At 39.1% G+C, this 22,218-nt stretch overlaps 1 protein-coding gene across 1 annotated transcript; it reads right to left on the reverse strand.

Moving 5' to 3' along the window:
• Positions 1-4,313: 4,313 nt before the first annotated feature.
• On the reverse strand, positions 4,314-22,200 carry SAMM50 (SAMM50 sorting and assembly machinery component). Its single transcript, XM_074590903.1, has 15 exons — positions 21,818-22,200; positions 19,293-19,403; positions 17,790-17,891; positions 16,911-16,998; positions 15,739-15,845; positions 13,659-13,789; positions 13,346-13,433; positions 12,661-12,789; positions 11,900-11,971; positions 10,676-10,762; positions 8,204-8,274; positions 7,369-7,436; positions 6,407-6,553; positions 5,323-5,464; positions 4,314-4,527 (listed from the first exon to the last, which is right to left on the reverse strand). The coding sequence occupies exons 1-15, from the start codon at positions 21,836-21,838 to the stop codon at positions 4,482-4,484; spliced, it is 1,410 nt and encodes a 469-aa protein (XP_074447004.1). The 5' UTR covers positions 21,839-22,200; the 3' UTR covers positions 4,314-4,481.
• Between the last annotated feature and the right edge of the window lie 18 nt (positions 22,201-22,218).

The raw sequence follows: 22,218 nt of genomic DNA on the forward strand, positions 1-22,218 counted from the left end.
CTCGACTTCTTTTGTAAAAAGGTTTACTGTTTCCTCTACCATAGCCTTGTAGGATTTTATACTGTATTCAAAATTCTAGATTACATGAGATTACTGTGATTAGATGTATCACAAAATAACGCTGACATTGAATATGTGGTCTCTCATAGTTCTTCATGTACTCAAGCAAAGCAAAACCCACTTTTTAAACTAGAAAATAATTACATATGGTCTTCTTCTATTATAATAATACCTTTACTGATTTTTCTAAGATGATAGATACCTTATAGACACGAGACAGTTATAGTTATTTTTTCTTCCTGGTCTACCAAATGGGTGAAAATGTGTTGGGGGGGGGGCCAGGGCACGTTGGTTTTGCTTTGTTTTGTTTTTTAAAATAACATTACTTATTTAATACTGAGGCAGAAATGTACCACTTAACTGATGCTACTGATGTGCTTCAGAATAACTTCTGTTATGTATTCTATTTAACTGAAAAACTTTTAAAACGACCATTTATTCCATGCAGACAATAGCTCTCCCAGCTGCAGACTGAGGTGCATTTTTTGCTGAACGAGGGAAGAAGGCCAAATGCTCTGACTTGCACAGAATACATCCAGCATAAAGTCTCGTCCCAATTGAGTTAAAATCATCCAAGAGCACTGCAGTTGCTAACAGCGATTTAGCACTGCTGTCATAAAACATACATTCAATTACACTATTTCAAAAAACCTTTCCAAGGTAGAGAAGCTGTGTAAAATACTCCCGAAACTGATCACTGCCGCCGTGGCTGCCAGGCTCCAGCCCTTTTAAAGACAAGACGAGAATAGGAGAACAAACCTACAATCCTATACATTCAAATTTTGTAATTTTAGGATGGTTTTCTTAAGGTATCCTGTACAAAGTTCAGGATAATCTCCCAGATATCTGACGAACTCCTTAATATTCCCACGTAGGGGAGGAAAAAAACACTTTACTCCATAACATCACAGTAAAAATTTACACTTTTTCCTTTGAGGGGAACTGCTCACACACCCCGACGAAGGGAGAGCCAGCCTGACCCCCGCTCACTTTTCCGTGGGCCTGTACGTTTTATTGCACATGGGAGAGGAAGATTCTGTATCCCTTCCTCCAAGGGTGTGACATGGGCAGCACTTTCTACGCAGATGCTTGACCAAAAAAAACCAGGTATTTTGGAAAGGTGGTATCAATCATCAGTTGCTACACCCCTGCGGAGATTTCCACTGGCAGCAAGTACAGACCTGTAGTAAAAAAGGCACAAGAGCAACAGCAAACGTACTTGTGTTGAAGCACGTTTCCATATTACAGAGGTGTCATATTTTATTTCTAAAGCTTGTATTTTTAAATCAAATACAGTTACGCTCTTAACAATACAACAGCAAACCGACCCCCTACATTCTAACAACCTCCTAATTTCCTCTTCCGTCTTCCCTCAAAGTCCCCTAGCAGCGTATTCATAAGCGATACCTGCTACCACCAGATCTCCCAAATATAAAGAGCGTTTTCAATGTTTTTGTGTAGGTGGAACAGCCCCAAGATATCACTCTCACAACTGGCGGTGCAAATACTAGCCCTGCCCCTGAGACATTATTGCCACCTTCTCACTGGCTCAGAGGTGCCCCCAGTACAGCAACAAGAGGGTACAGCCTTTGCCCCCAAAAGCCCCTCTCTGCTCCCCAGGCCTCCTCTAGCCCCTAGGAAGGGCGCTAAGCAGCAAAGTAACACCACAGCTGAAGAAATTCTGGGCTCCAGATGGTATTTGCAGCCTCAGCACTGTTCACATAAAATTAGAAAGTCCACAAGCATGTGGGTGGTCACTCCGTGTGTAGCATTTGAAGGCATTTATCACCATCTTACTGTCCCTAACTGCAGGCACGGCTATAAAAGGAAGAGTATCTTGACTTCTCAATAGGTAAAGCGATATCCAAAACTATCCATTTAAGCTTTTGAATCACAAACCATGCTTTTGAATCACAGTTATGACTGCAGGCCGTCCTTACACCTTACGCCTTCTATCCTTTCACAGAAACACCATCATCCAAGAGGTGAATTGCTTCAGATCTGTCCAGAGCCGTTCTATCACCGAGTCTGCGTAGCACTAGAGCAGCTCCTGTCTTATCCATCCTAATTATTAGAGCCTCTGCAAAAAATTTTTAAATGGGAGCATACTAATCATATCAATATTCTACAGAAGTAACCGCATAATCCAGACGTTGCTTCCAGAGGAGTACAAGAATACTTTATATGCGGTGATGGCTTTTGTGCACCCGTTACATGCTGTAAGAGAACATTATCTTTTGATGGAGTGCAATAAGATCGGTAAACAGTGATGCAGGTAAAGGCTCATGTAACATGATTTTGCTCCCTTTATTCTTACTGGACAATTCTATGGTGTGCGGTACAGCACGGGCTGTCAGCAGATGTGCTTGAAAGCGCATCTGCAGCTTTCAACTGTTTCCCCCATCCATCGCTTATATCTCATAGACATCACAGTTCTCTCAAAACTCAATTGTGGACTGGCTGCTCCTCAGTGTGCAGACTGAGGCTATTCCTGTAGGCCTGCTCAACCCAGGAAGACTACTATGCCCTCTAAAATGGCGAACTGATACTCGCTTAGGGCTCTCTCGTGTAATATTAAAGTACAAACTTGAGCAGCCTTAAGTAACAAACCATGTGCCCAGGAAAAAAAAAAAAAAAAAAAAAAAAAAAAAAAGAGTTCTTAAGGCAACAGAATACATGTAATTTTATCAAAAGGACCAAAATAAACTTTGAACTCCTAGGAGAGTATTTTAGTATCTAACAGTATTTTGGTATCTAAACATTCCCATTAAAAATATTTTTACATGTCAAAACGTAGATAGTGCTGGAGAAAAACTAGTAACATTCGTTGACATTCTTAACATAGTGTCATACTTTATCTCATAACAACAAAAATGCTTTGTTAAATATGTATTTGCTACAGCAGCTGTTAGATAAACACACTGAAAAAAGTTTTTCATGTGAAATTTTTGTCTTTGAAACAGACCTGACTGCTGTCATTTGCACAATTTTCTGTTTTGAACATCTGCAAGCCTCTTGCTGCAACTTTACAAGAAGGGAAGGATGTTTAGTCAAGGAGAGCTCTACAAAACTAGGCAGACCAGTTTCTAGCCCTCACATTTTAGAAAGTGAGTTATCAACATAAACAGACTTAGTTGCTGTATTACAGCAATACCAATACATGCCAATGCTAAGGCAGTGTATGAAATCGTGGTCTCCTTAAAGAGAGTGGAGTCAAGATTTCACGGCAGTCCTGACAGCAGTCAAGTGGCATGCCAGCGTGTCCAAACCTGTGTCTTTAGCCAAGTAGAAGAAATCAGGAGCGTAACAGCTTGTGTATTTCTGTTCTACTATCCCAGAATCTTCTTTGTATTATGATTTTAAATTTGCCAACACTGAATAACAAAAAAAAATGTAAATTTAGATGCGGGGAAAGTGGATTCTAGGTTTAGATTCTCTTAGGATGACTACTCCGGATTAATACATATGAAAAGAAAAATAATCTTCAAAGATGAGTTGTTAGGACTAAACTAGTGAATTAGTCTAACTTATATAAACTAGAATATATGCCAAGTGATAAAGCAGGAGGTCACTTTTAAGTGAAATTATCATCTAAAGAAGTCAGTAGAGAGGCATGCCTCTCACACAAAAGCAAACAAGGTAGTGTCACATGATCACATCTAGACATCCCTTTTTGCAACTGCTACAAAAGGGTGTATTTGCAATGCCCAAATCAATGGCTTTGCTGAGAGCATTAAAGCACTCAAAACCGCCTCAGAGTTGAGAACCCTGAACCTTTCAAAGTTATTCTTGAATTTTAGTATTTACTGTGCTAGACAGCTAACTTGAATTTTTACAGTATGCAATTCACATTGCAGGAGGCATTTAAATATAGATGATTTTACAATAGTGAAGTATATTCAAATCAGAACACTTTAAACCATTATTTGTATGAAATAATTTTTGATGCGTAACAATTTTTTCAGAGTCATTTTCTCACAGAAATTGATGATGGAGAAAAACTGTCCCCCTTTAATTTCCACTCCAGCCATACTCACACTTGGTCATCCCAACACTCGTGAGACTTGTGGTTGGAAGAGTGAAGGCTGTGCAGGCCAACGACAACTGTAATCATGCGAACCGTATCCAAGAGCCAATTTCTGACACAACTCTCTCATATTTTAAGTAGCAACTCATAACTACAAGCTGTAAATTAAAATAACTAGAATCCTACAAACACACTCCCCTCTTTGATAAGAATCAGAGGTACAATGAACCTTTAGAACATAATTCTTTAATGTAGCTTCTTGTGGAGTCTGAGGTAAATCACTCAGATGTGTATCTGTATTTCAAGAAAAAAGTTAGACCGTATAGAGCTATGTTACAGTCTTAAATTCAATTACAGAGCACAGTTTTATATACTTATGTGAAATGATTCTGTATTATAGAAATCTGATTCCTGCTCCAAACTGAACACCATCACATATCCTGAAAAGAAACAAATAATAAATAAGTGATATATAAGGTACTGATGAAATTAAAATTGATTCTTCCTACTCCAAAATTCCCAAGGTCTTCCATCTTTGGAAAGTTAAAATTCAAATTTTAGCTGACAAAGGCTTTTTTAAATAAATGCTTTGCCAATCTGTCATCCATATGGAGTATTTGCATTTGCAAAATAAAGTCCATCGTTTTCAAATTGCTATTATTCAATCACATTTCACACGAGTGACAAGTAGAAACATAAGCCAACTCCTGTACGAAATAACAGAGCATCTCACACAGTATTCACAGGCAAGAACAGGCCCCTGAAGCTTTTCTATTATGTACTATAATATTTGCTGGCGTAGGATAATTGGTTGCTAACAAATTAATTTGTTCTCCTTTTCTTCTTATCTATAGTTAAACTTGTTTTCATTTTTCAAGCAAAGACATTAAACTTGGTATTTATCCAATCATTTGTTTTTGGAAGGCTTAAGAAAATCCCACGAGCGATCATTTCCCCTACATAAAACCTGCCACACAGCTACTCATACATTTCAACAGCTGATCTCAAGTTCAATGAACTTTGAAACCTGAGATACAAAGTCTAAAACCAAGAAGTCCTGTGAAACCAACATGAATATAGCAAGCTGAAAGAGGAGCACCAAGTGCTGAAAAATGTCTAAACTGGCAGAGAATAAACAAAATTAAAAGGCAGCAATTCTCTCTGCCAAAACCAGATAGAACTGCCATAACCTTTAAAACCAGTTACTATTAAAGAAATTAGTGTAAAAAACAAACCTGTCACCAGACTGTACTCCCATGGGGAAACAGTAGTTAAGTTCTAATCTAGCAATGTTGCCAAGTCGGAGCACTATTCCGGCACCGTAAGACCATCGGATATACTCTGCCAACTTCTGCAGGTGAGCCCTGGGACCATCACCTGAAAGCAAAAGAGCAGGAGAACAAGAATCAAAAGTAGACTGTCAAGGTGGTCAAAGGCTAACTGGATTTTCAGTCAGAAGACGGGCTACTTCGAGCACCTCCTGCAGATTCAAAATGTATTTACTACCCGTAACTCCCACAAATGCCAACTACCTTGGACTCAAATTACTATGATTTCAGTTGGATTGGTGCTTGATGTTCATTTCCCACCATAGGAACCTACTTGCATGAACCTGGAAATGAGTACTGAAGACTTAGAATGTCTTTAGTGGGTCTCTATTAAAGTTGATTAATCTGCTTTTCGACTGTGCGTAAAGTATCCCCCTCCCATATGGACGCCACCTTCCATCAAATGAGGCAGACATAAAATATCGCTATATCTCAAAATGGATTGAAATGATATTAAAAAACCGTACTCCAATACACTGAAATATATCTTGAAAAAAGTTGGAGATGGGAGGCAAAAAAAAAAGTTGCATCAGCTACCACACCCTCATCTACACTCTAATGCCACCACTTTTTATTTAGTTCATCCCAGAAAACATTAGAATCCCACTAAAACATCATCTTCCAATCTCCCTTTAGAACAGTGTAAGACAGTAGGTGTTAATCCATTACCACACTGGTCTGCAAACATCGCCAATTCACAGATACTACTGTTACCATCCGAGCTTTCTTTCGTACAAGTTGTGCTTAAGTTTTATGTGGAGAGCTAAAAAAAAAAATAAATACTGGCAATCTGTCAAACAGACAAGTTAATAGCAGCAGCTTTTTGACAGGCACCAAAATATATGCAGTAAACAAACTGCTTCTGAGTAAACAGACACATAACAGCTCTCCTTCTTTTTGCTTTTTTATATATATAAAAAAAAATATATATATATATATATATATATATGGAGAAGCAATTTTTGTTATATGCAACTCTATTGAGTCTTACCATAGTTAAGATTGCAGAGGTTTCCAGCATTAAGGAAGAAATGTGTTCGGAAAAGGTCTCCAAACCCTCCCCGGCCTGGCCGGAAAGGGAGAGGGGTATATAGATGTAAGCCTCCGGCCCAGTAGGCTTCTCCTCCCAAGTAATCACCTATTTAGGGAAAATGTTGGAATAAAAACATTTACGGTGGAAGATATTAAGAGAAAAAGAACACATCCTTAAGTTATTTTATGTTGCACTGCTTCCTCTTTTGCAACTCCTGCCACTTGCTTCTAGCTCTCTCCAACCTCACTTCTATCAAGTAAAAAATTAGCACTTAGACAATTCTTCAAACCTTCCAAGTGAATTGCCCTTTTCTTCCATTCCCTCACTGGAACACCTGAGGCAGGCACCTACTTGTGGTTCCATCAGAGACTACCTCCTGAACACTTTTGAAATACCTGCCTTAGTTTTAAAAATGGGAAATTGATACAACGAAACAATTGGCTTTAAAAAAATACTGAATACTGAATCCATTGCTAACAGCAAGTCAGCAGCAGAGCAAGGGATGAAGCTCAGGAAACTCCTGGCTCTCACAATGCCTTTGCTGATCACATTACCTTTCCCCTAAGCTACCTGAACATATGCTGGATCAAATAGAGATTTAATGTGACTGTTGCTATAAAACCATCTTTTGGGAACTTTTTAAGCTTGAAGGTTGCTTACTAATTAAAGGAACATACTGCAAGTCTGAACACACATCTGGTTTACAGAAGTAGCTTATGGCTTAACTAGGAACTCCCGTATTTATTCCATTGTGAACCAACATGTAATGACAGATCAAAGACATAATGCTTCTCAGAGTCAAAGTGCAGAATGAGTGCAATTATTTTTAAGCTATACAAGCTTAAGGACAGAATTTGATTTTTTGTTACAAATTACTATTTACAGTATTGTCAGAGGAGCGAGATTTAAAAGTTTCAGACCTTCACTCTGGGGTCCAATGCTGTACATACTGAATCCACGCACGCTTGTTGGTCCACCAAGGTAAAACCTAGTTAACACAGTTGAAGTTAATTTAATGCTTCACTTGAAAGAACGTATTTGAAAATATCTAGTCATACTTCTGACATTGCTTTTCAGAGTTACAGGTAACTTTGTAACAGGTTTAGTAAAGTGTATTTAAAAAAATACAATAAATTAAATCTAAATCTCAATCCTGATGCATTTGGCAAAAAGTTCAAAATTAGTTTTCCGTCACTTACAAACATCAAATCAGAAGGTTCCCCATCACTGAAAAAGAATCAGAATACTGTCTGATTCTGTCTGTTGTAATAATTTTGATAGAAATACTACAGTTAAGATCTATCACATGTGAGGTTGACACTTAGTATTTATTGTAAATAAATTTAAGTCTAAGTGGTTTCTGCTAGTGATCTTTAAACACAGGTGTTAGAGGGCAAAATTGTCTAAAAAGCCAACACAGTTACAATACGGCTTTACTTCTAAAAATACCTAAAAATAACAGTGTTACCTATTCCTGATACAAAATTTTGCAGGCGTTAAATACCATTTTGCAACCATAAATATTGGCAGGCAGAGATACTACATAGCAAATTATAAAGTTATACTACCCCAATATTAAAATCAAAACCAGAAGGCACAGCTTGAGTATTAACATTCAATTAAAGCTAACTAGAAACTTATTTTATTTTCCTCAGAACCAGAACTACTACTGCTTTTCTCTTCTGCTATAGGCTCTTCTTTATACATTAGCTGGGTTGACTGAAAAAAAATTAAGAAACATTTAAAAAAACTTGCCTATCAGCTATACTGGATGGCTTGTCTCCAATAGGTACTAGCATTCCACCCCAAAGTGATGCTGAAAAAACCTTTGGAGAGAAAAAGAAGTTGTTTATTAATACATATTACTAAATTTCCCTAAAAACAGTATCAGTAAAATTTCATTGCTCAGTAACAGGCAGAGCTCCCATTAGTCTGACAGAAAGTTACAGATGATCACAGCGTACGCATGGATATCACACCATCGGTAACAGCATTTTCAGGCAACTCTTGATCGCTGCTGCCCTCTTTCTTTCATGCAGTGCTACATCTTGAAAAAGTCAATACGGCACATTTGAACCAAGTGCTGCTTTCACTGTAGCTAAAGAGAACACTCATCCAGCTCCTATTTTCTTATGAATTTTCACGTCTTGAAATAAGACAACACTGCTGACATAAATTAGTCCTGGCAATTTTAAACCCATAGGAGGCTAAGTCCAGCAAACAGCTACCAAAAATGCACAATTATTAGCTGTCTGTAAATTAGCCTTATATGAGGACACCTTCTGCAACCAACTATATTGACATCAAATATACATACAGCATTACTGCTTACATATACGGTAACTCTTGGGAGCCAAATCACTGTAACACATACATTTGCTTCCTGCCTGTGTACCAAGGAAAAGTACTACTGCCAGACAGTGAGCTCTATTGCCAACATCTAGCCTAAAGGCGTTGGATAATTTCTCTGATTTTACAGCACACTCCTGCTACCTTCTGCCCTGAGTGTCCCCAGATGCCTCTCCCACCGTTCTCAGACGTGAACTCATCATGCGCATTATCTGGTTACACAACACACAGCTTGTGCAATAGCCAGTTGCACGCAAGTCTACGCTCACGAACATAAAATCATGCACAGCACGTGATGAGATATGCTTCACTTCCATTCACAATGTAGGCATATCAGCAGTCATGGGAAAGAGCAAAGACCTCTTTGCGCAGCCATGAAGGCATTAAATTACTTCACAGGAGAATATGGTGTCTTTCTCAGCTGAAGGTCAGCAAATAAATGTCAGATGACTAGAAGTGCACTGATCAGGCAATGCCTTTTCTTCCACCACATGGAACGTGCAAATATAATGATGTAATAAGAAAGGAGTGTGGCCTTAAAATGTCCTTCTGTGTTGGCCTCACTGGTCTAACTCAAGAACTTCATTGCACCGAGTCGCCTAAGACTAAAAGCATGAAACAGCAGACTGACAGATCTTTACAGCATCAGTCCATTAGTATCTGCACAACAGAAGTAGCTTGGAGTTTTTTAGTTGTATTGTTGGCATAATGTTAACATTATTCCAGTCTCCTAGAGTTTCTTCATTATTCCAGTACTTCTTAAAAAGCTTTCAAGAGGCAGCAATCTTCTCAATGCTTTTCTGGTTTGTTTTGGGTTGGTTTGTTGGTTTTTTTGTTTTGTTTTGTTTTTTAATATGTTGGGATGCAAATCATTGTAACCTCTGGATTTTAAATTTTCATAATGGAAGTTGCTGTTTAATTCCCCATTCAGCTATGATACAAGAACTTACTGCACCATCTCCACGTGATAAAGAACTTTCCAAATACACACAGAAACATTTCTAGTATGTAGTTGAATTCTTGTTTCACTAAGCAGAAAAACATGTATTTCCACCTAATACTAGCTTTAAAATATGCCTGATACTTGAGATCTCTCTGTTCTGGTGCGAAGCTAGAGAACATTAAGCATCAACTTGAAGCAGAGTTATCCAGTGTCATTTCCTCTGAAGGAAATATAGTTGGTATACACAAGAATGGCTCTGCCAACCAAACCAAGACTTCTCAGTGATGATCATACAGGGATTTGGTTCAAAACCGCACAGTTAGTCCAAACCAAAGTACGAATGTAGACACCACGCCATAAAATCTGGGACGTGCTCTGCCTATAGGGCGGCAGGCTGTGGGGTCTCATAAACTTGTCACACTGCCATGCGTTTGTCTTACTGGAACTTAAGTTGTTCACTGTGCACAAATACAAAGAAGTTCAAAATGTTGCAGTGCAAGCTTACTGTTGTAGCGAAATCAGTCTTCCCATTCTTGCACAGTAATTTTACATAGAAGAAATAATTACATGCTATGATACCAAACTTAGTAGTCATATATTCAAAATTTACCATGACAAAAGAAAACTAAGCCAAGATTAGTCAGAATATTCATAACGAGGTGAAAGAGACAGAACAAAGGCTGTAGTAAGTTTTTGAAAAACCACTGTTAAGAAAGATCACAAAGAACAGACATGCCCAACATTTCTTCTGAAAAAAGATCAGTTCGTATCATTAACTGTCAGACAAGTCCTTCTTTCCAAACTGTCCACTTCTCAAGTGACTGTGCACGGCAGGAAAAAGAGTATTTCACTTTCAAAAAAACAAATCAAGATATCTACACCATCCATCGTTCACTTCCTCAGATCAATTACTAAGACATCTTTTAGAAAATTACCGAATCCCAGAGAAGTTGCTTATTCAATTGAAATTCAAAATCCTCCTTCAGAAAGCTCACATCTCCACCTGTATAGCCAGCCAACTCCTGCAAAGACATAAGGTTACGAAAGTTAAAACGGACATTATGCGTTTCTTCCCCCAAAAAGTTCATCATGTCTGCATCAGCACAAGCAGTGTTTTCTGTACAAGAAATACAGATACACTGGTATGAAGAGACAACTGAATTATGAACCAATGAAAAAACACGCATGACGCTCAGAACAATGAGCAGCATTTTTCTTCCCCAAAATATTAAACCAGGCTATTGCTTTCTAGACCATTTTGAAAATAACAGCAGAACAGAATGGAGCTGGAGAATTCAGCACCTGAAATCAAACATCTTATTGAATTTACCTAGGACCTGAGATGATTTCATACGTACTAAAGCAGGGCTGAAGAACAAGATAGCCAGCTGCATTACACCGTGCTAGTTGAAAATAACAACCGACTCTATCAGCGTTAAGAGGCAGCATCTAACAAACGATATGTTAACTGAACCCTGAGCGATAACCACCCTTTTCACTCAGAAACAGAAGAGCTCGCTGCTGCTCACAGGAACAGTAGCACTTCTAGTTCCCATGGCGTTTCAAAGCAAGCTGCTTCTAAAGTGTTGCAGAAGCTAATGCTTCTGAAGTATTAGCCCACGCAGCAGAAAAGCCAGTTTTTCTAAAGGCTTGGAAAGTAACAAGAGTGAAAACCATTTTCTGTGCCAAAATGATACATGCGTATCATGAGAGAGTTAGTTATACCCAGTCTTTCATTTTTAATTCTAAGACTTACAAACTTTGTAAGCAGCATCAGAACCACAGTCTAGCAGCCTTACATTACAGTATTAGAAAACAAGGACTAATACCTACTGTAAAGTGTAAACAGTGTCAGCGATAATGTATCTCAGCTAATAAATAATTTAATGCTAATGGTGAGATAAAATGGCTGTGCTGTTTGACCAATGGCATACAAATGAAAATTTGCTACCATAAAAAGGTTTCATGATTTTAAAAGGCACCCACTGTAAAGATACAAAGCAAATACAGTGATGACCAGCATCACTGTATCCTAGTCAATTTACGATTAATTTCTAACTTTAGACATTTTTAACATGAACATCAATAAGGTAAATTAAGACCAACTCAAACACACTTACAGATAAAAACCAATAATAGCCTTAGTGATGTAATACTACCTGATTAATTTTCAGCAAAGCACCTCGTCTCGGCAAGATCGAGGAGTTCCGGGAATCGATTACCATGGCATGCTGAAAAGAATCAAACAATTATTTTTAGGTTCTCTTATCTGTTGAATACCACAGAGTGACACTATATTTTTCTTAAAGAAATGTGCAAAAAGTGGAAGACAAGCACAACTCCACCTAAGGCTAGTGCAGCTTCATGGATTTGGGAACAATATACCTACAGACTAACTTAGTCTTGAATTTAGAGGCCATGTGAAATACACACATTCATATCTCTTGGCCACGGTATACAACACAAATAGAGGTGCAACAACGCCCCAGTGTAAGTCACCAATTTTGCGACAGTAAACTGCAATTCCTACTCCTACAACTTGTAAGCTACAAGTTAAAGACAAGAAGTGATCAAAAACTGCTATAGGAAATAATATTTAGGAAGGGCACAGCAACTGTAGGATGAGGAAATTTATCGATCCTGTCTTCTACCAAACCAGACAATTCTGCAAAGAAAGATGGCAGATGACACGGAGGGAAGCCCTGCAAAAAGAACAAGCCAGCTTACACAACGGTCAACTATGAAAGTGTGTTTTCTCTTTGGACTTCCTGGATGTCTCTGCGAATGACCAAATGCAGCACAAGACGTTGGAAGTAAAACACGCTACCTGATAAGACATAAAAGCTCCTTTGGTATCATTCATACGCATTAGATTACTCAAAATAAAGTGTTTTAAAAAATTATCAGGAAAAAGCCTTACAGAGAGAGAAGATTTAAGAGAGTGTCCACTTTCTTCTCGAACAGAAAAGGATGCTGTTCTAGCAAGGCAGCCAAGCTCTCTCCACACACCCTCCCACTTCAGCGTGTGATTGGTCTTCCAGACTGGAAACTACAAATAAAGAATTGCATAAGACATTTTTTTTTTTTTGCTACAAAATTTAAATAAACAATTCCCTGAAAAATGTTTCTCTCTAAAGTTTATTTATACATGAGTTTGTGCTTTTTGTTTCCAAACTTCTTGGATCAGAGAGAAATTCTTTTTCATTTCAGAGTAATGCTAATTCTGCTCCAGGCAAGAAAGTTTCTCCAAGTAGGTGCACATTACTTAATCCATCCCAAATGAAAAATATCTTGAATTGGGCTGATATAGCAAGCTAGGCAACCAAATGCCTCTCTGAAATGATACTTCAAACATTAAAAATTTGGGGAAAAACACACTGGTATTTTTGTATGGACAAAATAAGATTGAATTGTAAGGAAAAGACTAAGACGTATTAACTCTATAATTTTAAAACTGTTGAAGTCTTTCAAAAAATGACAAGTTAGCCCTGTGCACAAGTGTTTCAATCATTAAAAACGTAGAACAAATATTCGCAAAAGCCAGCTGTGACCTGAATTAAATGTAAATGAAGCATGTGTTCTACAAAAGCTTGTGCTACACTTACATTAAATTCTGTTGATATTCCTCTATCAGTTTCACGAAGAGAGCTCCAAGGGAACTGTCCAGTTACTTTATACAGGTTAACTGAAAAACTGAAACACATTACTGGTAGGTTTGAAAGTGAAACTATTTAAGCAGGTGGAGTTTTAACTTATCACAAAAACTTAAGAAACCAGCTCCGCTACATGATTAACAGACCCTCAGCAAAGGAATAAATTTAATTATTGCTCAGTGAAAGATCTTACTAATGGTTTTTTACTCCTTCAATAAAAAAAAAAAAACAACAAAAAACAAGTACTCAAAAATGCATCCCCTACTTTCTTTCAAAGTTTCCAGGCTGTGGTTTGAAGAATGACAGGCCATATGAAGTTTCCTTTGTTCCATAGGAGAACTGGAAGGTTACCTTTTCTGCACGTCCAAAGAGATTTGGGAACTTGAGCCCAAGTACCTATGGAAAATAAAAAACAAACATTTCATATAGTTTGCTATCTTACACCTTAATCATACGCTAAAAACAAGCACATCTACCCTAAGAATGAGAAATGAAGGTATTAATGAAAGTTCTAACTGAATGTGTTTTTCTCGTAAGTTAAGTTTCTCTTTGCTGTGGCAGCAAAAGCCATCACAATAGCACAAGTTATAGTTAATCATCCAACTTCTACTGCTGTCCGGTAGCCGCTGACTTAAATTGGCATTCTCACTGTATTATTAGTACTGTTATTATTTCAAGCAAAATCTCCCTCAAAATCTGGGAGAAGCAAGTCTTTGACATAATAAGCAAATGCTCTGCAATTGCATATTTTCCAGCCAGGTAGGGCTGATCGGAACCACAGCAGTAAGCTGGTGGAAAATTATCAATACAGAGCCACTCCCTTGTATTTTTGTTTTGAGGAAAAGACACTTTTGCAGTCAGTTCTTATGGGAATACAATGTACCATACCATTCTCCAGAAACAACAGTTAAACACTTTTGCCTGTTCTGACAAATTCTTTGTATCCCTTTGGCAGTTCTTGGCCCTTTGGCAGAAAGGATGGAGCAGGTTTCCTTCAAGCACAGACACTACCAGGACTGTTCTATTGTTTTGTGTTCTATTTTAAAAGAATGTAAAAAAGATACCAAATCCTGATTGCCTTTGCCTAACAGCTTTTGGAAGCACATCAGTCACCTGAACTTTGTGATGTTGACTAATATGCAATTATCCAACTAACCAGAAACCGCTAATCCAAAGGGTTATTAGTATGAAATATTACATCTATAGGCTTCAGATGATTTTAAGGGATTAGAATAAATGTCACAACTGTTTAACTCTTAAGGAACCATAATCTCTGCTGCCAAGACCAGTGTATAAAAATCATGCTTTCATATCACTCAAATGTCTTACTTCTCTGTAACAAACTAAAATCAACTAGAAGGGGAAGCTGAGTACAAAAACAGAAACCAAAGAAGCTTTCAGAGTGTTTTCAAATGCACTAGAACCAACAAGTAGGATTCCCCCCTCGTTTCATTCAGGCCGCAACACCCTGGACATGGCTCTCAGCAGCCAGGCTGCATAACCAGCTCTCAACTCGCCGAGTTCCCATTCTCCCTGCACTCACACGACACCATCACCTGAGTCATGCAGTATCTTATCCAGGTTAAAAATACCCCTAAGAAGAAAAGGATGAGTCCCTTGATCTGGCTTATCTAACAGCCCCAGGCACAGCTGCACCGTGCACATGAGAAGGCAGAATGGGTGCAGCAATGAGCACCTGAAAGCACGATCTACTTACACCAGCCTTTCCATTAAAAGAACGTTAACAGAACAACAGTATGGCTGTTACTTTCTGTGTCAGTCAGTAAATATTTTTCACACAACATTTTAATCTGATGCATCCTTAATTGAATCGAATGGAAACAAATTCCACAGTTTATATAGTTCTGGAAACCCTAGCACTTCACAGCCCAGAATAACTGGTACTGGGCTAAAATAGTGAAGACGAAGAGCAATTTCTAAGTTAAACATAAAGCATTTTGAATTAGAAGAAAAACACTTAAAACAAATCTCATAGAAACTAAATTCCGAAGTACAACTAATCTCTCCAGTACATAAACAGTCTTAAAAATTATCAAGAAACAAAATTTAAGTCATTTTAAGAATTAAAAAATTAACATACCGAGTTGGAAGCTACAGCATTCTTCCCTAGCTCAAAATAGGCTTTTGCTGAATGAAAGCCTGACTAATACAAAGACTATTTAGAGACAAAGGTCTGGCAAAGCCTTAGTAAAGCTGGATCAAGAGAACAATTTGGCTTGGATCAAGTCCTCACTTATTTAATCACCAAATTACTTGCTACGTTTGAAACGTGAAAGTAAGAGGAATATCAAAAGGAGTTAATAATTATTTGAAATAATCCATACCATACTGCCTTCATTGTTGCCAACCATTGTGTTATAGCTTCCAGTTAGTCTTCTCAATTCTGTCACCTCAAAGGTTACATCTAAACCGTTTGGAAGGGCATCATCTCCTACACAAACAAACAAACATATGTTATCTCTAGAGAGCTTCTTAAAAAAAATGCAGACAGAAGGTCACTTGAAATATTTGAAAACTGTTTGAATTAAATGATAGTAAAAGTCTACATTACAAAGAAAAAATGGCTTGAGAAAAAGAAGTCGTGTGGGTACAAATGCAGAATTTGGTTCAATCAAAGCATGACTGGCTCTAATCATCAACACGGTAGTTTAATTATGAACTAGTAACCCACCAATGAAAAAGATGTACGCAAATTCTGACATTAGAACAAAGAGAAACTAAAGTGATCCAGACATGCAAGAAGGACACTGTCACTAGGGCAGAGCTCCCAGTACTCTGCGGGTAAGTGCTGAACAACAGAAACCACCCAGTTGTCTCAGGGCTCTGGCTTCAGCAGCCGTCAGGGGCACCTAATTCTGCTTGAAGCAACTGGGGCAGCATCCCATCACCCACAGCCTTTGGGACTGCACTGTGTTTCCTTCTCAATAACACAACATTCCTCTGCTGAAGAGAAGAGCAATGAGCTTGAAAAGCAACCACAAGCCCAGGAATGCCAACGGAGCCTTCCTGTGAAACCTGCATACGTTCAGCGGTCCCATATATACCATAAGCCAATTTTTTAATCGCAAGCACTGATACAATTACTAGTATTTCCTTAAGCAGCAACGATGTGTTGATATAACGTCAGTTATGTGATGTGTAATACATGGAAGTACAGGACACATTTTCAAGCTTTTCCTCAAGTGTTCCTCTGAGACTTTGGATTAAGGGAAGCATACTGTATTTATTTTAGTGCTGGAAATTCACTCATTATTGCATGCAAACAAGTAATATTTATATACACAGACACATGCAAATAGATCTTTTTCATAAGGATAATGGATGTAGACACATACATTCATACATATAGCACATCTACACGTACATCTAAAATATATAAAGGTATATGAGAAAGTAAGTTGTATACACAAAAATGTCCAACCTATTACACAGGGTATGCACGTGTCTATGTGTGTATGAGAAAAAAGGTAAGGCAATGCAATGAGGCAATACATACCTTGACATGTATCAATCAGAACCTCTACCTGTCTAAAGATACCTAGACGAAGCAACCTTTCACGAGCTTCATGTGATTTTCTCATCACCTACAGGACAAGATAAGTAGCTCAGTCTTTTGGGTTACCAAAAAATAACCAGGATAAAATAGTTGAAATGCAGCTAAATCATATAATATTCACAGATTTTGTATACAAAGACACATATATCCGCCTTCAAAACAGATCACAACCACTTTAATGCTTGAACCTGTAAAGATATAAATTAAACTCAGAGCATCTGGCTCAATTCCTACCTTTCGTTAGCGTGCATCCTAATTGTTACAATACTTAAAGCTATTATTCAAATAGGTTTCAGTACTTAAAACTTATACACCTATTTGCAGGGCCTATCCTTTTGCCAAAAATCAAAGCACCCTCATCTGTTTAAATTTACTCCAATTTACAGGTTACATTGCCAGCCGCACACCAGAAGGAATCAGCATCTAAAAGGGCAAGGACATACAGCCTAACTCGCACTTTGATCCACTGTGGAGAGGGGCACCCGTTATCTGTGGGGAGATCCAAAAATTTATCTTAAGCAAATTAACTGGAAGCGTCACCTACACAGTTAGCAATTCTCAATGGGAAGAGTGAAGCTGAAAAATATCTGAGATAATTGTTTGCCATCTCACAACATCTTTCAGCTGAATACTTCAGAAAATACAGTGTCTGCCAGTATTTCATATTAAAGTTTGGCTCCCATATCACAAGATCAGAATCATCACAAAATCTGACAGAGCTGCCCCATGTCTGAAGGGAGGAGCCCAAAGCAAGAAAAAGAGAGAAAATCGTAACCTGAATTTTTAAACAGTAGGTCTGATATTCAGTACAGTACTTACATCAATGAGATTTTTAGCCTTGAAAACATCAGAGATTTCATACATGATAATGTCATCTTTGGTCCTTCCAAGTCCATCAAAGTGTACATGCTGAACCACCACCTAAACAGAACAGATGTTTAAACACAAATGCTGAATTTACATCTAATAACGCGTAGCAAAATCACCAATGCAGAAAGGAATATTGTTGTCCAAGTGAAAAACCCTGAAGGTTCCTAGGTTAGTTACTGCTAACCTACATTATGAGAAATCAGTGCTATCTACAATTCTGGAAAGTTGTTCCCTTAACATGAAAATTAAAGAAAAAAAAGAACTCTAATACCAAAGCTAATACTGGTTGTAGCAGAAGAGACAGTAACGGGCTGTAGCTGCTGAGATTTTAGTCCTAAGTGTTGTATGGACAAATAAGTCACTGCAGAAATCACACTGAGATATTAAGACATGTAAGACAAAACATGTAGTTAGTCGTAATTAGCTATTTTTTGTATCAGCTACACGTACACAAGGAGTTAGAAGAAAAAGCAAACAAACCTACAAGCCATAAATATTTAAACTCTTAACTATCAAAATTATTACTGCTATGGGAGCATTGTGGTTTAAAACGCATATTAAAATCACTGGCATTGTGGGGTTTTATATTTTCTTAAAATCATTCACCTGAGAGAACTTGACCTCAAAAATCACGACATGCTCCAGGTTAGCCAGTACAAATGGACTACAGTGATTGCATTTCCCCTATTTTTCCAACCTTTTCAGTGTATTGTAATTTTAGGGGTAAGTAAAAAAAAAAAAAAAAAAAAAAAATCTGCAAATGCTTCATGTATTCACGTATAGTAAAATAGCAGAATATGAGCAACCTAGCATTAACGCAAATTGCTTTAATAAACCCTATCAGAATACATATATCATGAACTAAACAAAAAGCAAATGTTATTACCAAGCTTCTAGTGAGGATGACTCTGAATACCATAAGGGAAAGGAAAATTTTAATAAAAATTAAATAATGCATGATATCTACCCCTCTAGCATGGCTAAACACATTGTGGGCCAAGACAGACATGCTCTTACATGTGAAATATTAAAAAAAAAAAAAGAGAAAAAAAAGTTACCATCTTCTGCTGAAGTTAGTATTTCCTGTAGTAACATAATTCATGTGGTGGCAGTTTACCTAACCTGGCTAATACTGCACTCTAGCAGATTAAGGACAGTTGCTTGGTTTGCTCCTAAGCAGTGTTGGAAAAATAGCAATTTCTTATTAGAGAGAGGGGAAAGTAGCATCTGGAAACAGGTCTATTTAGTTCAAAGCTGAATTTTAGCAATAACTCCTGCAGTAAGGAAAAAAAGAACAGGAACTAGACAACATCAAATAAAATTTACAGTACTCAATTTCACTCTTTCACATCTCAAACCATAGTTTAGAATGTTCCCTTAGGAAAAACAAGCAAGCAAGCAAGGGTGCCAAGACATTTCTCTTAAAAATCAGGATGTTGTTCAGGTACTTACATCTTTGTTTTCAAGAATTTCCTGCTTGGCCTCAGGTTCAACTTCAACCAGTTCAGCTTCCTCTCCCAGGGCACCAAAGTCTGGCCCACCCATTGGAAGAGGCTCCAAACTCTGAAAGCATAAAACTGCAGGTAATACGGTATGCAATTTGTGATTTATGCCTTTTGCAAAGGAAAAAGGTGTATAGTTCTTGACACTGTGCTCATCAGATGATAAGGGGAAAAAAGCAAAAGAGAAGAATTAAAATGGGGGAGAATTACCAGCACATTTGTTACCCACCTGCTTGCTGAAATTTTTAATCAAAGCTAAATAGCTTCCATGTTGAATGATTTCTCAAAAACACTCTGCACTCTTCCAAAACCAACCCTATTTTTAAGGCATGCTTCCTGTGTTAAAGATGAATTCTACCTTCTTAAAAAAAAAAAAAAAAACAAAACTAAAAAATCAGGGTGTCACTACTTAGTTTGGGTTTTTGGGAGGGAGAAGAGGGTGAATGTTGAACAATGGGGAAAAAAAAGGGTGTTTTCAGTATGTTACTTTCCTTTGCATATATTTATATGCTTTTATATTTTAATATTTCTTTTAGAAGTACCCTTCCAAGTAATGCTCAAGAACCTCAGGCCCTATCCATCAGAGGTGAACATTTTAATCAAAATGGTTTCCAGCACAGCATGGCTTTATTTACTATACCTCAAAGAGTCCTTAAATAAGACCTATCAGAAGATAATGGATTCAAGCACAAGTGAATAGAGGGTTACCTGCAAAAGCAGAGGTCAGGACTGGATAACTCAGTAAATCTACTTTTAGTCTTAAGTCACTAATATAGTACTTGCTGCATTATTTAAGGATAGCTGTTTTGCTGGAATAGTAAATTGCTGTTACGTATCAGAATCAAGTTAAATGAAGACAGAATCCTCTCTCACTCCCAATAATTTTCAGGCAAACATGAAGCACTCTCTATCCACACAATATTGTGTATCACTTTATGCTGCAGATGGATATAAAACTAAGAATATGAGAAAAACATTTGAAATAGAAATTAAATTGGTCATGGTAATTAGATACTCTGGAGCCTTAACGGTCCCCTGCAGCAATATATTCCTCAGTCTAATTAAACACTAGGTAAAAGTCTGCTGGTTTGCAGCAGGCTCACAGGAAAGAGGTTTTCTACCTGGGATCTTGAGGAACCATCCAGACCATTCTTAGCCCCCCAAATAGATCAGTCACTCAATAATCATGCCTGTTATCTACATCAGTTTTAAACACTCCTATGCAGGCTTCCCATGGTTGTTTTAAGGGGAAAGCAGTTTAAGCCGAATTCACAAGGTATTTCACCAAATGGACTTGAGATTTGCATCATGATTGACTTGCCTCACAGTCAGCGGCACCACTGACCTTTTTGACATTATGCTCTGATATTCTTATAGCCTGACTTTGTCATAACCCGTCTCACATGACTCCTACACCTTTCCATAAAGGAGGATACTCAGGAGTGGGCTGTTTATCTAAAATTATGCTGAGATATGCTTCTCTAATGAAGAATTGAGGCACAGAGCATTCAATGCCTTCCTAAAGTATGTCAGAACCTACGTATCCTTACTCTTTGAAATTATTTTCTGATGTTTAAGATGCACTTTTTCGGTTGACACTATAACCATTTTTTCTTCTCATACAATCATATTATGGTTTGGGTTGGAAAAGAGCTTAAAAGATCATCTAGTTCCAACCCCCCTGCCATGGGCAGGGACACCTCCCACTAGACCAGGCTGCTCAAAGCCCCATCCAGCCTGGCCTTGAACACTTCCAGGGATGGGGCATCCACAGCTTCCCTGGGCAACCTGTTCCAGTGCCTCACCACCCCCACAGTAAAGAATTTCTTCCTAATTTCTAATCCAAAACTCTCCTGTTTCAGTTTGAAACTGTTACCCCTCGTCCTATTGCTACGCTCCCTGACAAACAGCCCCTCTCAAGATTTCTCATAGGCCCCCTTCAGGTACTGGAAGGCTGCTATAAGGTCTCCCTGGAGCCTTCTCTTCTCCAGGCTGAACAACCCCAACTCTCTCAGCCTGTCCTCACAGCAGAGGTGCTCCAGCCCTCTGATCATCTTCGTGGCCCTTCGTTGTTCTTTGTCTATTTTGCTGGTTGTCCCACCACAACAAACACTTCTATCTTTACCTTTCTTCTTTAAACAACGGCATATAGATTCCCAGATTTACCTTACTCCTCCCCGCCCACCCGCCCGCCGTCAGCCGGGCCTCGCACACGCTCCAGACAGGACGGCGATTACCGGCCCGGAGCCCCGCGGTGCTACCGCCTGGGCCTGCCCGGAGCCTCTCGGCCCGATCCCGGGCAGCCGCGCTGCGCCCGGCGGAGGAGCGCGGCCGGCGCTGGCCCTCGCCCCGGGCCTGGCCCGAAGGTCGCCCACGGCGACCTTCGGGCCAGGCCCGGGGCGAGGGCCAGCGCCGGCCGCGTTCTTCCGCCCTCTGTCAAGGCCCCTCTCCGCCACCCCGCGACGCGGCGCTTACCCGGGCGTGCACGGTGCCCATAGCGGCAGAGGGGCGACGGGGCCACGGCAGTCTGAGGGGCCGCTGGCTCTCAAGGCCGCGGCACGGGGGCGGCCATGACAGGCAGCCCCGCCCTGGCCCCCATTGGCCGGAGGAGCGGGAAGAGGCGGGGCCAAGCGCTGCGCTTCCGGCCGGGACGGCGCGCGTGCGCGGCAGGGAACAAGGGCAACTTTTGGGGGGAAAACAGTCGTTTTCGCAGGTGTTCCTTTACAGCTGGACACTGCTGCCTACTGGAGGTGAGCCACCAAAATGTAACGCCCCCTCCATCTCAGCGCGACAGGCAACATCAAGGACTGAAGTGACGTTGCAGCACGTAGAAGTGGCAACAGCGCGCTGTTAACGTCACTGTGACGTCAGACCGG

The sequence above is a fragment of the Larus michahellis genome, chromosome 1, assembly GCF_964199755.1.
Source record: "Larus michahellis chromosome 1, bLarMic1.1, whole genome shotgun sequence".
In the NCBI taxonomy this organism is placed as follows: domain Eukaryota; kingdom Metazoa; phylum Chordata; class Aves; order Charadriiformes; family Laridae; genus Larus; species Larus michahellis.

Excerpts from the sequence above, each read along its gene's own strand:
- SAMM50 (XM_074590903.1), bottom strand. The coding sequence starts at position 21,838 with ATGGGCACCGTGCACGCCCGG. Across the intron at positions 11,972-12,660 it reads CTCTTAAATCTTCTCTCTCT|CATGCCATGGTAATCGATTC; the intron begins GTAAGGCTTTTT and ends GATTCTTTTCAG. Across the intron at positions 4,528-5,322 it reads GGAGTACAGTCTGGTGACAG|GATATGTGATGGTGTTCAGT; the intron begins GTTTGTTTTTTA and ends GTTTCTTTTCAG.